At 41.0% G+C, this 15,223-nt stretch overlaps 1 protein-coding gene across 1 annotated transcript in view; it reads right to left on the bottom strand.

The window, feature by feature from the left end:
- Window positions 1-590: 590 nt before the first annotated feature.
- LOC134622171 (alpha-2-macroglobulin-like) overlaps window positions 591-15,223 on the bottom strand; it is a 38,159-nt gene continuing 23,526 nt past the window's right edge. The window contains exons 18-37 of the mRNA XM_065470149.1: window positions 14,487-14,630; window positions 14,266-14,380; window positions 14,046-14,181; window positions 13,416-13,641; window positions 12,773-12,899; window positions 11,692-11,813; window positions 11,543-11,594; window positions 11,202-11,285; window positions 8,991-9,167; window positions 8,665-8,740; window positions 6,525-6,681; window positions 4,729-4,803; window positions 2,787-2,949; window positions 2,525-2,712; window positions 1,962-2,174; window positions 1,342-1,466; window positions 1,144-1,234; window positions 988-1,056; window positions 802-907; window positions 591-661 (exon numbers count right to left, since the gene is read on the bottom strand). Of these exons, the coding sequence (XP_065326221.1) occupies window positions 624-661; window positions 802-907; window positions 988-1,056; window positions 1,144-1,234; window positions 1,342-1,466; window positions 1,962-2,174; window positions 2,525-2,712; window positions 2,787-2,949; window positions 4,729-4,803; window positions 6,525-6,681; window positions 8,665-8,740; window positions 8,991-9,167; window positions 11,202-11,285; window positions 11,543-11,594; window positions 11,692-11,813; window positions 12,773-12,899; window positions 13,416-13,641; window positions 14,046-14,181; window positions 14,266-14,380; window positions 14,487-14,630 (2,484 nt within the window). The 3' untranslated portion in view covers window positions 591-623. The remainder of the gene's footprint in view (window positions 662-801; window positions 908-987; window positions 1,057-1,143; window positions 1,235-1,341; window positions 1,467-1,961; window positions 2,175-2,524; window positions 2,713-2,786; window positions 2,950-4,728; window positions 4,804-6,524; window positions 6,682-8,664; window positions 8,741-8,990; window positions 9,168-11,201; window positions 11,286-11,542; window positions 11,595-11,691; window positions 11,814-12,772; window positions 12,900-13,415; window positions 13,642-14,045; window positions 14,182-14,265; window positions 14,381-14,486; window positions 14,631-15,223) is intronic.

The raw sequence follows: 15,223 nt of genomic DNA, 5'->3' as shown, positions 1-15,223 counted from the left end.
TGTGTACTTTTACAGTTTCATGTACAGTTAGCATTTATGGTTGGCTGTTGTATCCTGTAAGCTTTTAAAGGTGTCCAGTCTTTGGGGAGGAAACAGCTGTGATGTTGCACACACACACACACACACACACACACACACACACACACACACACACACACACACACACACACATTATGTTTCTTTCTTTTACTTCCGTGGGCGTCACTTGCCAGCTGTCACTGAACGTCTCCCAAGAGCACGTTTTGCTTTTTTAATGTTTTGCCCACTTGCACCATTTTGTTTTTGCCTAAACCTGCACAAAGACAGAAATGTGGCATAAGGCCAGTCTCAGGGTCCATACACAGCACTATATTTTCCATTCTGCCTGTTATTAATAATGAAGCATGTTATTAAAGAAGCATTAATAATACTGGAGCTGGTAACACACACGCACACACACATGTGAGCAGAAAAAGTATCTTTATTCAAATGCAGGTTTAAACCTCAGGACCAGCCACACCTTCTTCAAACTGTGAGACGAAGAATAAAAGTTAGTAAAAGTTCAAAGTTGGTCCATTGATGCTGTGAACATGAACGTGTGTGAAAGGTGTACTTGTGTGTTATTACAGCTTCTTACCTGCAGCTCACGACACAAACATGTATTGGGTCTCAGCCTGGTCACCTGACAGAAACATGGTAGAAAAACATGAAAGTGTCATTTCTCTGTGTCCCACTGATGGAAACATCAGCTTGTATGAACTGTTCAGTCTGATGAATCCTCTGAAGTGAAGCTGTTGGAGTAAAGCTTAGCTAGACTTGGACCTGGTTGGTAGTAGTCATAGATCTTGACCACGGCTGGCTTCAGGTTGTCCACTGGGAGCTCCTGGATGATGTCTAAGCTGTGGTTGATGGGTGTGTCCTTTGATAACTGGACGAGACAGAAACAATCGCAGACACAGTTAGTATCAAAGATCATCATCTGGTGTCCCCACAGTGACTTTCACTTACCTCCTCTAAGTACACCAGAACATGATCCTCCTTTTGTTCAACACGACTCACCAGGGAGCCATGTTTGAGCTGTGAGGAGATGACATCATCTTTATTATTATCATCACAATTATCACATGAGACACACGTGTTGGTAGAATCTGTCTAATTACTCACACTCTTCAAAGACTCGGGGTCTGGGGAAAATCCAGAGAGCATTTTGATGTCCAGGATCACCATGTTTGTAGTTTTCTCCTTTCCACTGTACCTGTGTTTGAACAGTGTGATTATGACCTGTGTGCACACTTGCTTTTCATCTACCAGCAGTTCCTCCACACGGGTAAAGAGCACTCCTCTAACCTGTCACATACTTACAGCGATTGTATTTGCACAATGAATTTGGGTCTAGCAGATTCACTGGTGGTGTTGACCTCTAGTTGGACTTTCACACTGAGAGTGGTGACATCAGCAGGTGTTGGGATGTTGTAGGTGGCAGAAATCTGGGAAACACACTTGGGTCACGTGTGGAACAGAACTAATCACACCTCAGTGCACCCTGCTGTCACTGCTCTACACCATGACACATATTTGCACACATACTTTTATATTCATACCTATATGTCTATATTCATCTTAATATGAGTATCTCTGTTATATCTACACTCATTTTATACGAGTGCTTCATGTTTGGTGTATATTTGCTGCTTTGACAACTCAGTTTCCCTCTGGGATAAATAGTTTCCCTGATTCTGATACAGACAGAAAGTTCATTTATTTTTGCTCAGTTCTCTAATTGAGTTTGAAATAGCATTGTACTCTCTACAGTTATTACTGTCAGGTCTAATGTCTTTATTGTGTATGAAAATAATGTGCAAGATGAGCTTTATTACATGTGGAAATGCTAATGCTCTCTAAAGTTTTATAAGTAAAAAGAAAAAGAAGAAACCCTTTCTCTGACATCAACCAGGAGCTTGTCACATGATGCTGTCACTGACCTGCACTGAAGCACATGCAGTGCCCTTCACCTCCAGGCTGTATTTTCCTGACACGTCCTGCAGCGCCTCCTCCTGGTAGAGCAGTTTGTTGCTCTGATTTACATCAAATGTCAGCTGACTGCTGGGAGCCTGAACTGTCACTGTGCTCCAACCTTCAGGACTGAACACCAGAGTGGAGTAGAGAGCCAGAGCCTGAAGAGCCACCACCGTGTCCTACAGGATGGATTCACTGTGGTTAACACACACAGCATATGTCTCCATATTACATGGGCTGAAGTGGAATAGACATTAAGTTAAAACTGCCTGTGTCACTTTGAAACCCTCTCACAAAAGAGATCCTTAATCTCAACTATTCTAAATTTCACTTCCTCGTTAAATAAACGTTAAACAGGTTAAAATATCTTTAACTGAGAATCATCAAAGTATAGAAATTACAGGTATAAACTTGCAGGTGATCTGTTATTTACAGGCTGTTACGTGTAGTTAGTGTACAGAAGTGTGAGGTAACATTGCTATTCTGTTAAAACAATGATGAGCTTCATGCTGTTCGGGTGGTGTCGTACCTGAGTGGAGGAGAAGCCTCCGTAATAGTTCTGCTGCCCAGTCAGCCACCTGATAATACCAGAGGCATATCCCAGATCCTCAGCAGTCGGGGAGGCGCTGAGTTTGGCCAACAGCACATAAGAGCTGATCTCCACTGACAGGGAGGCTGATGTTTCTGCTGCTGTCTGAGACCAGTAGAGGAAACCTCCTACAAACACACACAATAACAGTCACAGTGATGCTAATAAAGCCTGAATGATGTCCTGCTAAAGGATGACTGACCTTCCCTCACTGCAACTGTGTCTAAGTGCTGCAGAAGGTGAGCTCGGGTCTCCACGTCTCCTGCCAGAGTGAACACATAGGCCAGCAGAGCTGTAGTGTAGGTGTTGCTCAGGTCACTGAGAGACTCCTTGAGACAAGCCAGGCTCTTGTTCATCACAGGATCCTTTAAATGATCAAAACAAAGAACTTCAATGGAAAAACAGAAATCTTCTTTCATTAAACCCAGTGTGAGAAGAATAGGAGGCAGTATTCCTGATTTAGTCACTCAAAACATCAGCGTGATAATAGAAAGTGGCAGATGTGGGAAAACACAGCAAATAGAGGAAAGTACAGATCAATCTTCTAGTAGTATTTACAATATAAAGAACATATTGAAAAAACACTGTACAGGTTGGGTGGTGATACAAGTTCTTCCTGGTGAGAGTTCAGGTATGTGGATGACACCTGGGTGGAAATCAATTCTCAGGACGTTCCACAATTCACAGATCACATTAACTTGGTGGAACGACATCAAATTCACCAGGGAGGATATGAAAAGTGTCAGGTTAGCCTTCTTAGACTGTGAGATTTCCATCAGTAATGGGGGACATTTAAAAGCTGATGTGTACCGTAAACCTAAGCTCCAGCCGATCCAGGAGAGAAGGACAACTGCTGTCTATGTGAAAACCTGTAGTGATCCCGAACTACCAAAAGGCAACATTGCAGACATAGAGGACAGCTACAAGTACTTGGGGATCCAACAGGCAAATAGGAACAACAAAGAGGCTGCTGGGAAAGCCGCTACCACCAAGTACCTGCAGAGGTTCAGGCAAATCCTGAGGAGTCAGCTGAATGTTAGGACAGGATCCGGCCTGTCAAAACCTACGCCCTGCCCGTCATCAGGTACCCTGCTGGGATAATAAGCTGGCAAAAGGAGGAGATAGAAGCCACTCACATCAAGACAAGAAAGTTCCTGACCATGCATTGAGGATTTCACCCCAAGTCCCGCATGCTAAATGGAAGGAAGGAGGCCGGGGACTGGTGAGAGTCAGCACCATATTCCACGATGAGACAACGAACATCCACAAATACATCACGAAGATGGCCCCAACTGACCGCATGCTCAGTGAATATCTCAGGCAGCAGAAGCCCAAGAAAGAGGAGGAAGGCGAGGAACCATCATGGAAGGACAGGCCCCTGCACGGTATGTACCACCGGCAGATAGAGGAGGTGGCTGATATCCAGAAACTTACCAGTGGCCGGACAAAGCTGGACTGAAAGACAGCACAGAGGCACTAATCATAGCAGCACGAGAACAATCTCTGAGCACAAGATCCATAGAGGCTGGGGTCTATCACACCAGGCAAGACCCCAGGTGCAGGCTGTGTAAAGATGCCCCAGAGACAATCCAGCACATAACAGCAGGGTGCAAGATGTTAGCAGGCAAGGCATACATGGAAAGCCATAACCAAGTGGCCGGCATAGTGTACAGGAACATCTGTGCTGAGTATGGACCCAAGGTCAAAATGGGAGGTTCCCCTAGAGTGGTGGAGAATGACCGAGCTAAGATCCTGTGGGACTTCCAGATACAGACAGACAAAATGGTGGTGGCTAACCAACCAGACATAGTGGTGGTAGACAAACAGAAGAAGACAGCCGCCATGATTGATGTAGCGTTTCCGAACGACAACAACATCAGGAAGAAGGAACAGGAGAAGCTCGAGAAATACTAAGGGCTCAAAGAAGAGCTCGGTAAGATGTGGCGGGTGACGGTAATGGTAACTTGATGCATGCTCCATATAAGAATGCCAATAGAAATGAACTGTGTCATCTGGTGATGTTGGATGGTAGTGAGACCTGCTTATGTGTAGAGACTGCTGGTTGAACCTAACTCCATGGCTCAGCAGGACAAACTCTACTCCTTTTTTTGTTAAATACCTTGATATTCTTTGAGTCTACTCACATGTTGGGATGTATTCATTTCCAAGAAGGCAGCTGTAACGTACGCACTGAGAGTCACTTCATCAGATACACCACCCTGTCAACAGAAGACATCATAGACACTTATCATTAATGCACCAACATTCAGGGAAATGAAGTCATGAAAATGATTTTTAGCTGCATGTGGTTTTAGTATCATGAATGTCTTGATGCATGTTCAAACATCCAGCTAAAGAGATGAACAGGAAGTTGATTTTGTTCATCTGGACATTGTATTTCCAGTGAGATGGATGTTTCTTCACCTCGGGTTTCCCCAACCTTATAAACAGTTTGTGTAGTCATCTACTAATCGGAAGGTTGATGGTTTGATTCCCAGCTGCTCCAGCCTGCATGCAAAATATTTGTGGGCAAGATACTAATCCCAAGTTGGTCTCTAGTGCATACTTTGTATTTTGTATTAGGGCTGCCACAAACGATTATTTTGATAGTCGACTAGTCACCGATTATTTTTGCGATTAGTCGACTAATCAGATCATGCATCCATTGGACGTAAAAGGTACAGCGTATTGCACCAGCAGCATCTGCTCTTATATAATGATCATTAGCTTACAGCTTTAAGTGTTTAAGGTATGTGCTAACTAAAAATAAAGACAAGATGATAGTTTATTACATTTTAATGAAATTTGCAGATTGTTTGAGTGAAGCTTAATAAACTCAGCCGTCTGCTCATTGCTATCTAAAAGCGTATGAATGTAAGAGTGAATGAATAGTGGTATTGTAAAGCGCTTTGAGGGGTCCTGAAAAGCGCTATATAAAATGTAATCCATTATTATTATTATAAAATATAACAGGACACCAGAGTATATTCAGGAGCATCTCACACTTCTAATAATCAGCTGTCTGCTTGACATTTATTCAGCTGTGTAAAAACTATAACTTTAATCTCAGCCAAACCGATTTACTCAGGAACAAACAAAATACTGAAAAAAAGCCAAAAAATAAAATTTTTAAGTTATCTAAGTGACTTATATATCATGTTTAACCTGAGTAGTGAAATACGACGGTGGGTTTGAAAATGGTTTGCCCGGAATCCGGTGTTCTGACCGGCTCAAGTGAGCGTTAAACCCCGTCTAGCTATCGTTCTACTGGGTAACAGATGTCTCCGAAAATGTCGGAGCGCTTTTGAAAATATGTGGTGTCTTGATAAACTGAGCAGATATCTGAAGTTTACACAGCTACATTCTCGCCTGAAAATATGTTAAACGTTTATTTTGTGACCCAGAAAGAGTAATAAGAGAAATATGAAAACTAACTAGCTGCCGCCATTGTTGGAAACTAAACTGGGCCGCGCTATGAATTCTGGGACACAGCTTCTTCTTCTTCGGGGTTTAACGGCAGCTGGCATCCTTGTACATGCAGTGCTGCCATCTTCTGTTTCAGTCCGTTATTACACTCTTAAATCCTACTACTTATTCCTGCGTCTTTTGGGATCTTACAAAGCTTCAAATGACGTGTCGACTATTAAATTATTCGTCGACGATCAAATTGTCAACGTAATCGTGACTAGTCGACTAATCATGGTAGCCCTATTTTGTATAAATATGTGTGAATGCTACATAGAAGGCAGTGCTGGAGTGAATGGAGCAAGATGTGTGGGAATTATTTCTTAAATAAAATAATAGAATGTACTGGTGTGAGCTATTACAGTATTTAATACAGTGTTTTCCATGTATGCATGACATTATTGATAAAATTTGTTAAAGTGCATCCACACTGGAGGCTGTTTCCACAGTCTAACAAAGAAGAACTGCAGGTTACCTTCATTCTGTTGTTGAAGAGTTTCCCAGACTTTTCAAAACAGCCATTTTCTTGTTGTTTATGTTGCAGCCAGGACTTAGACTCTTCGATCTTTCTGGGATCAATATAGACGAAAGACTGAGCTTTGGAAAAACTTCTTACCACAAATGCAGTCAGCCTGACAAAAAGAAAACAACACTTACACGTCTTACAACGATGGAAATGTTTGGCTGTGAGGTCACATTAAGAGAAAGAAATACTGATCATTTAGAAAATAAAGTTGAAATTTCAAAATTAAATTTGAAAATGTATTTTGAGAAAAAAGCCAAAATGTGGGCAAGTTATTTCAGGACAAACTGCCACGGTTGCTTTACCCTCTGAATTAGTGAAATCGTACTTCAGACTCAGTTTTAGTAACAAGGAAGGAACTGATGTCACTTGTAGCAAATAAAAACCATGTGGCAGTAAGTATAAGTACACTGAAAACCAGAAAGTGGTGGAGACTTTATTATTGAAATAGTATTTAGACTTTTTCTTAAAGTAGAATAAGAACTTTAATCTTTAAAATTTGACTTTATTCTAATAATGATCAATAACATTTATTGATTATGTGGCTCTAATGCTCCTTCCTACCTACTAAATTACACAGTATTAACCAAAAGTTATTGTTAATGTTATCTTATTCAAAGGATTAAATGGAGAATTATTTTAAGTATTAGAGGCAGACATGTTTATGTCTTGATGCATTCTCAATCATCCAGGAAAGTAAATCTCCAAAAGTTGATTCTGTTCATCTGGACGTAGCGTTTTGTGGGAGAAACGTTTCTTCACTCATCCAAGTGACTTCTTCAGTCTCAGCTGACTGCAGGTTTCCCCAAACCTTATAAACAGTACATTTGCATAATGACTGAAACCAGCCCACTGAAGGAACAATGGGCTGTGAGGTCAGTTCCTTAATCATAATTATGCAAATTCCCATGACCATTAATCAACAATCACTGACCAAAACCCACTGATCAAAGAACACTGATCAATGGGCATGAGTACGTGAAAAGGGAAAGACCATTTCTGAATCGAGGAGGGGGCCTAAGGGTACATCTTTCGCCATCTTACAACGCTGTGATTGCAGCCATTCCCCAACTCTCTGTGAATGGTACTCATGGCCATTGATCAGTGTTCTTTGATCAGTGGATTTTGGTCAGTGATTGTTGTCTGTGAAGGTTCTCAGTCATCCAGGTCATCGTAGTCAAAGGAGTTGCAAAGAAAAGCGTCTGGACTTCTTAAAGTTGCTTGAAGACGTTTCACCTCTCATCCGAGAAGCTTCTTCAGTTCTAAGGTCAAATGGTGGAGAGTCCCAGATTTAAACCAAGTGGGAGTTTCCCCCCAAAAGAGGGACAAAGGACCCCCTGGTGATCCTCTAATCACATGAGCCAAGGTGTGAAAGCGGGTGTGGGACCTAATCAGCCAGGGTTTCGGGTGTGCTCATTGTGAAACCTGGCCCCACCTTGTCATGTGAATTCCTGAGGTCAGATGGCCCAGGATGTGAGTGGGCATTATTACTCCCCAGACGCCTTAATGCCCACTCACATCCTGGGCCATCTGACCTCAGGAATTCACATGACAAGGTGGGGCCAGGTTTCACAATGAGCACACCCGAAACCCTGGCTGATTAGGTCCCACACCCGCTTTCACACCTTGGCTCATGTGATTAGAGGATCACCAGGGGGTCCTTTGTCCCTCTTTGGGGGGAAACGTCTTCAAGCAACTTAAAGAAGTCCAGACGCCTTTCTTTGCAACTCCTTTGACGTCAGTGATTGTTGATCAGTGGTCATGGGAATTTGCATAATTATGATTAAGGAACTGACCTCACAGCCCATTGTTCCTTCAGTGGGCTGGTTTCAGTTATTATGCAAATGTACTGTTTATAAGATTTGGGGAAACCTGCAGTCAGCTGAGACTGAAGAAGTCACTTGGATGAGTGACGAAACGTTTCTCCCACAAAACGCTACATCCAGATGAACAGATTCAACTTTTGGAGACAGACATGTTTATGTTTTTAATGGGTAGTCAAACTTCAAGAAATGTCTTCTGTTTGGTGGGATACTTAAAAACTAGTGTAACCTCTCTGGTTTATGACATGTTTGATCAGTGATGTTCTCACCAAGTGTTTCCTGGTCCTGTTCCAAATGTGGTGTAAGCACCGTCAGCACTTTTGTAGTTGAGCTGTCTTTGGTATCCTGTAACAACAGGGACACAATGATTGAGACATTGTTGCTATGGTGATGACTGGACTCCATTTGTTTATGGATCTGCATGTGTACATCAAGATTTGGGAAATTCTACGACTCTTGCTGACAGATGAGGAAAATGACACATTTGACCAAAAACTGTGGCTAATGTTCTGCCTCATGTCGGCTTGTTTCTTGAACCGTGTGTGTTGAAGTGATTCAAATGATTTCCTTCTTAGAGGAAACAATAAAAACTTGCCACTGGTGAGGAAGTTAGTAGCTTTTTCCATGATGGCTGTGGTGAGCTGCTGTGTGCCTTTCAGGTAGTGGAGGATGTAGATGTTGGGGGCCAGGAGAGCCATGTTCTGCTCCCCACATCCATACGGCATCTGCAGCAATCCATCCAGGTTCTTCAGAGCCCGGCCGAGGATGTCACCTGATCAAAAACACTGATTCACTAAAACTAACAAAACTAGCGTGAAACAACTTTGTATTATTGGGCAAAGATAACCTGAATAATTTCAATATGCAATTTTAAATGATGATTTCATTTGCTGAGCGAAAAAACATCCAAACTGAAAATCGTAGATTGACTGTGATTAACCAAATATTTCTGAGAAGACTGAGTTTCATTTCACCAACCAGACCCAGACCTGATTAAGGCCAGACCTGCTGGATCAAGAAATCACTCAAGTACCATCTGTTTGACAAATGGAAGCAGGCTAAAAGATGTCAAAAAGAAACACGTCGTTGCCATGATTGAAAGAAATTCAAAAATAGGCGAGAAGTCTTGAGATCTATCAGTTTGGACAGGGTTAAAATCAGTTTCTACAGTTTTGGAGCGCCTGTGCTCCAAAACTCTAGAAAAGATGTGGCCAAAATTACTCCATCGCACATCGACGACTTACTGAAAAAGTCAAACGAATCCTAACAACACCCAGAACTGAAGGCCTTGCCTTCCTCTGTAAAGGTCAGAGTTTATGATTCAACAATACAAAGGAGACGGGGCAAAAACAGCATTCATGGACAAAACCACTGCTGACCAAAAAGAACACAAAAGCTTATCTCACATTTGCCAAAAAAACATCTCCATGCTCCACAAGATATTTGGGAGAATATTATGTGGACTGAGGAGAAAAAGTTTTGAGTTTTGTTGCATTTGGCTTAAAAGTGACGCATCATAGAAAGAACATCATACTAACTGTGGTGGTAGCAGTGTGAAGCTCTGGGGCTATGAGGCGTAGGGGTGTCTGTGGCTCAGCTGCAGGGAAGGGGTGGGGCATTGGGTTCAGGTGGTTAGCGACGGAGGAGTCTGGTTAAGGCAGCTGGTGGCCAGTGTTAAATCATGCCTCTGCTGTTTCAGTAGCACGCCACGACCTGGAGGGAAGAACTCTCTACCAGGAGAATGTTCAGCTACCAGTTTGTGCCTTGAATCTCAAACTTGGGCAATTAATCCTCTGGGGTGAGGGTATAATTGGCCGTTTTTGACTACTCTTGATTTTACCTCTATATTTCACCTTTAAAAACTGTTTATCTTGCCTTGTTTGGTATCGTTATTTTCAGCACAACTACAAATATCTGAAATTTGAGTTATTTTTTTTAATTGTGGCATACTATATTAGCACAATTGATCTAAATTCAGACAAAAAATTCAAAATCCGAGTGGAAAAAAGTTATGTTTTTTACTGTAAAACCCAAAAACATGTTTAACGAATCATTTTCATAACTTGAAATGCAAATAGAAGTTGTACATTTCTAAAAAATGTGTACACAGTTTGCAAACAACAAAGTTATATGGTACTATTTACCTAAAAATGCAGCCAAGGCCTCAGGCGTTTTTTATATAACCATTTAAGTCTATTTACAGATCAATCAGATGTGCCGCATCAAATAAGAAGGCACACAAATTATTTGTGCCAGTCCAAAAAAAAAAATAGTTTGTGTTCAGTGTAGCACAGAGGAGAACAGCACAGGCCTGAACCCTGCAGGTCTGACAGCAGGAGGGGTATCAGTCCTCACATATGAAAATTGGCTGTCTCTCTTTCTTTCACTCGCCCGCTTTTCGTCGAGGGCGTCACTACTAAAACTTCCCCTTCTCCCTAAACAACCAAGTGCCACATGTTGCCATATCATTTTTTGATTGGCTGACATGGTAAGCTAGGGAAGGGGTGTTTTTTTAATTTTTCACACAGACTATAGTTCTTCCTGCAAAGAATGGCACAACCAGCCTTTTGATTTTTGGGGTCCATTTATTTTTCACATAAGGCCAGGAAGATGTGGGTCGCTTTTTTCTATTTATAAATGAAATCATCTTTTAAAAGTTGAATACGGTTTTTACTTTTACTTGAACATGAGGTCTCTTTTATTTTCTGTTGTTTTAGTAATTTGCTATTTGCCTTTTTAACAAAGCTTTAACTTGACATATTTTTATTTGGCTGAATCAAAATTGAGATGAAATCATGAGGTTTACCCAGGACTGATACAGAAGTGCGGGCAGATCCTTCTATCACATTCTCAGGCAGATGTATCTGCGCTTCCTCTGTCAGCGGGCTTCCTGTGTACAGACACAACAAAAGTCCAATCAGGAAGTCACGACTGCAACAGAGTTACTGTTCAAAGTCACCAGGTGGCCTGATCTTCAGCACATATCGTTACATTTTGTGAAAGTAACAGGTGAAAATTTGGGACATTTCTATTAACATTTTCACTTTAAAAATAACTTTTTATTTACACAATGCACTCCACTGCTTATTTAGGTCATTTGTTTATTTACATTATTTAACTGGTGTTGCTGATGGACATCACACTGACCTTTTGGACAAAGAAGCCAGTTGTACGTCTTTGTCATCTCAGTTCCCTCAGCCTGAGGAAGAGGACGTGCAAAATTATCTTTAAAAAGAGCAACAATTTAAATTTTATGAGTAAAAATGTTTTTCTGGTCTTGTATTTATGGTACTGACCTTCACTATGAGAGATTTGGTGACCACGTCGATGCGACCTCTGTCTGGTACGCTCACAACCTCATTATCACATGACACATGGGAAGCTACGGCCTCAGCAGACACAGTCACATTCACAGCCCCTAAAAACAGCAGCACAGGTCACCTTCTTTATCTCTCCATTAAAATAAAGGTTACTGAGGTTATTTTACAGATTTTGTAGAAACTAGAAGGAAATGTGTTGGGACGAAAGAAAACAGTTAACTGTGATCAGACTAGATCTAAATCTAGATCTCTAGATTTAATGTTGGTTCTAAATCGAAGGTAAGATAAATTATAATTGGAAATTTTACTGCATCAGGCATGAAAGACCTGAGCTGAAAAAAAAACAGTCCAAAATGATGCCAGGGTTGCTGCTGAGTCCTGCTGGAGGCCAAAGTACTGCAAATCATAAGATCTAATTAAGATTAAGAAGAAATAATTTGCATGGCAATTCATCTGCAAACAGTCTTTTCTAATCATACTGTCCAAGGGAAGCATGCATAATGTAAATAATTGATGAGAATTGAAAGGAAGGTTTCAAAATGACTTATAATTGGCTAAGACAGCTGCATTAAGTAAAGCATGAGGATGGAGGCAGCTGCTCCCCTCAGACTGGAGGTATAGACGTTCTGCCCCACTCCCTACAACCCCCACGTTTACCCTTCCAAACACAGGGGTTATATTCTTGGTTTACCTCGATTTGCAGCTGGATTTGACTGTCTACATGTCCTAGCTCTACACTGCACACTCACTGTTGTCTAATGCACATACAGCATTCTAAATTCCATGAATATAGCTTATTGGGTCTCAGATTCACTCATTTGATTATGATAACTTATATTTCAACAGTATTTCTCACATAGTGTTTTTATAATTTCTCTTTAATGTTTTAATCTCCATTTATTCTATTTAGCCGTCTTATGTGGATTCTTTTTCTTGAAGCTGCTTTTAAGTAACTTCCTGAGAGTTCACTTCCTGGTCTGGGTCCTGCACTTGGGCCATACTCAGCCTGCCACACACGGTTTCCTGGCAGTGTGGAGGACCAAAGCCTGATTCTCACCTAAGGCTGTTGGGATCATGGTCCACCTGAGGGTCTTGCGCTCGTTGGCACACAAACAGGATGTGTACAGATCACCAGAGAGAGGAGTGAGGGTGTAATCTGAGGACGGCCCAGGAGTGACAGTAACCTGTACGAGGAACACAGACAATATATTTTAAACTAGCTCAACAATCTCATGGCTACATTTAAACCTGAGTTCAAATGTGAACACATTTTTAAGCATCTAAATGAATGCACAAGCCTGATGTTATGAACTCATGATCAAAGTAGACCTTCATTTTACTTGGATACTTTAATCACTCCCTTCCTAATCGTTTCCCTCCATCTGTTTTCTTACAGCTTCCACACTAAACTCTGTTCTACAAGGTGCATGAGCGCACAAAGAAAGCTAGAGGAGGGTTGGTAGTGTAAAGACATTTGATTGGGCGATCCTGGTGTCAGTGCAGGTGAGCTTGTAGGTGTTGGTGAGCAGGGGCCCTTCAAGAACGGCCTGCATCCTGCATGGTTATATTGCCAAAGAAAAAATATTTTCTATTATATTTTAATAACTATGATATAAATTTTGCTTAGACAGTAATGTTTTCAGTATGGTTTTCCTTGGCTATGAACAGAAATGTATTTAAACACTTTAATCATTCATTACCATGATGCAGCTGGTCAGGTAGTTAAAGACAGTCGCCTTCAGTTCAAAGTGCTCCCCCCGGATGATGGAGTAGGGCATGGTGAGTTCAAGGAAGAAAGGTTGGAAGACTTTCATTTCTTTACGAGGAGCCAAACCAAAACCCTGAGAGGACAAACAGAAAGCCTCCGTCTCCCAGGTGGTGATGGTGTCTGGGACAGTCAGGGACACGCCCCTTTTTCCATCCTCTCTGAAGTAGCAGATACACACAAACATATTCTATAACATAATCAAACATGTCCATATGTGTGTAAGCGACCTGTATGATAGTAAAGTTACTATGACCTAAGAACATCCTGCTGTGTGAACTTCTTGTATATGTTACATTCTTGAACCTTGACAAAGTGAAAGAGCTCCACGTTACTGATGACAGTGAAATAATATATCCCACAAAAACAAAGCACCACTTTAAACATGACCAAACGTGCTTAAGAAAAAACTCACAACTATTTTATTTTCATGTTATTCACGTGTGCAAAGGAGACAGCAGAAAGTTCACATACCCTCTAGGTTTCTAAATGTACTCGTATATACTTAGTGTTTGTTTGTTTTTTTATTTAACATGCATCAGATCTCTTCACAACAGATACTTACCCAACTTCCACCAGATCCCAAATCCAAGTCTCAGGGAAGAAAGAGCGAACTGTCTCTATTGGTGCAGCTTCAGGAGGAAGATGCCCAGCAGATCCCAGACCAGGACCAGAAGAATATCTAACATCCGGAAGCATATCTAAAAAAAAAAAAAGGGAAAATAATTACCCGTTTTCTTTTTGGTAAATACAAAGAAAATTTGTATCAAAAACACAACGCAAACAAGCAAATGATTCACCATAGTAGACACGAGGGCCTTCATGGTAGACTTTTCCCTTGAACTGGAGGCATGAAGGCAATCGAATAAGCAAGTTTGTCGCCATCTTCAGTCCGACTTTCTAGATATTTCAGCAACACACAAAGATCAGTAAAAACTGGTGCAACAACAAAAACTATTGCATTTACATTATGTTTGACGGACTCACAGGTATACATGTATTTTACCTGGAAAACTGCATAAGCATCATTTTGCTCTTGACTGGGGTACGGCAAAACATATCTTTTTGGTCTCACATTAAGGCATTCTGTAGCATCATCAACCTCATATGGGATATATGAGGATTTCTTGAGTGGGAGCAAGTCAAATATCTGAAAAGAAAAGTGCAGTTCAGCAAAACCTCCAAACATTTTTAGTCCTATGAAGTTTTGACTGATCTATCTGTCTGTCATGATCATGGTCACATTTGGTCTACATATTTGTTAAACTCTTAAATGAAGTACTGGTGTAAATATTAGAACCAATTAGGTTCAAATGAACTGCTAGATTATCTAAGAAGAATTCTTAAAAAAAAAAAAATGATCAAGTTAGCAGTAAGCCTCCACAGATATGAGGTGTTGTAGTTGAGGTGTTGTAGCTGAGGGATCTGTTTAAAAAAAAAACTTACACAAGTTGTACAATTTCTCTATGAACTGTTCGTTCTTAGTGACTTTATATGGCTACAGTAAGTGTTCTCCATTTGAAGCCGTCCCTGTAGCTCCTTTACCTCCTTTAAGTCTCACTTATTCCAGGTTTTGCTGTATGTTTAACATCAACAAATACTCGTGTATTTGAACAGTTTTGATGTAAAGTTAAAGTCTTCCCAATAAAGTAGACACTGACTGGCAGGTGATACACTTACAGGACTGTCATCACAGACACATGCATTTGTAACCTTGTATTATTTCTATACTAGTTTGCTTTA

This window comes from Pelmatolapia mariae, linkage group LG3_W (assembly GCF_036321145.2).
Source record: "Pelmatolapia mariae isolate MD_Pm_ZW linkage group LG3_W, Pm_UMD_F_2, whole genome shotgun sequence".
NCBI lineage: Eukaryota > Metazoa > Chordata > Actinopteri > Cichliformes > Cichlidae > Pelmatolapia > Pelmatolapia mariae.
The sequence above is the reverse complement of the archived record's forward strand: the minus strand, read 5'-3'. Positions and strand labels throughout refer to the sequence as shown.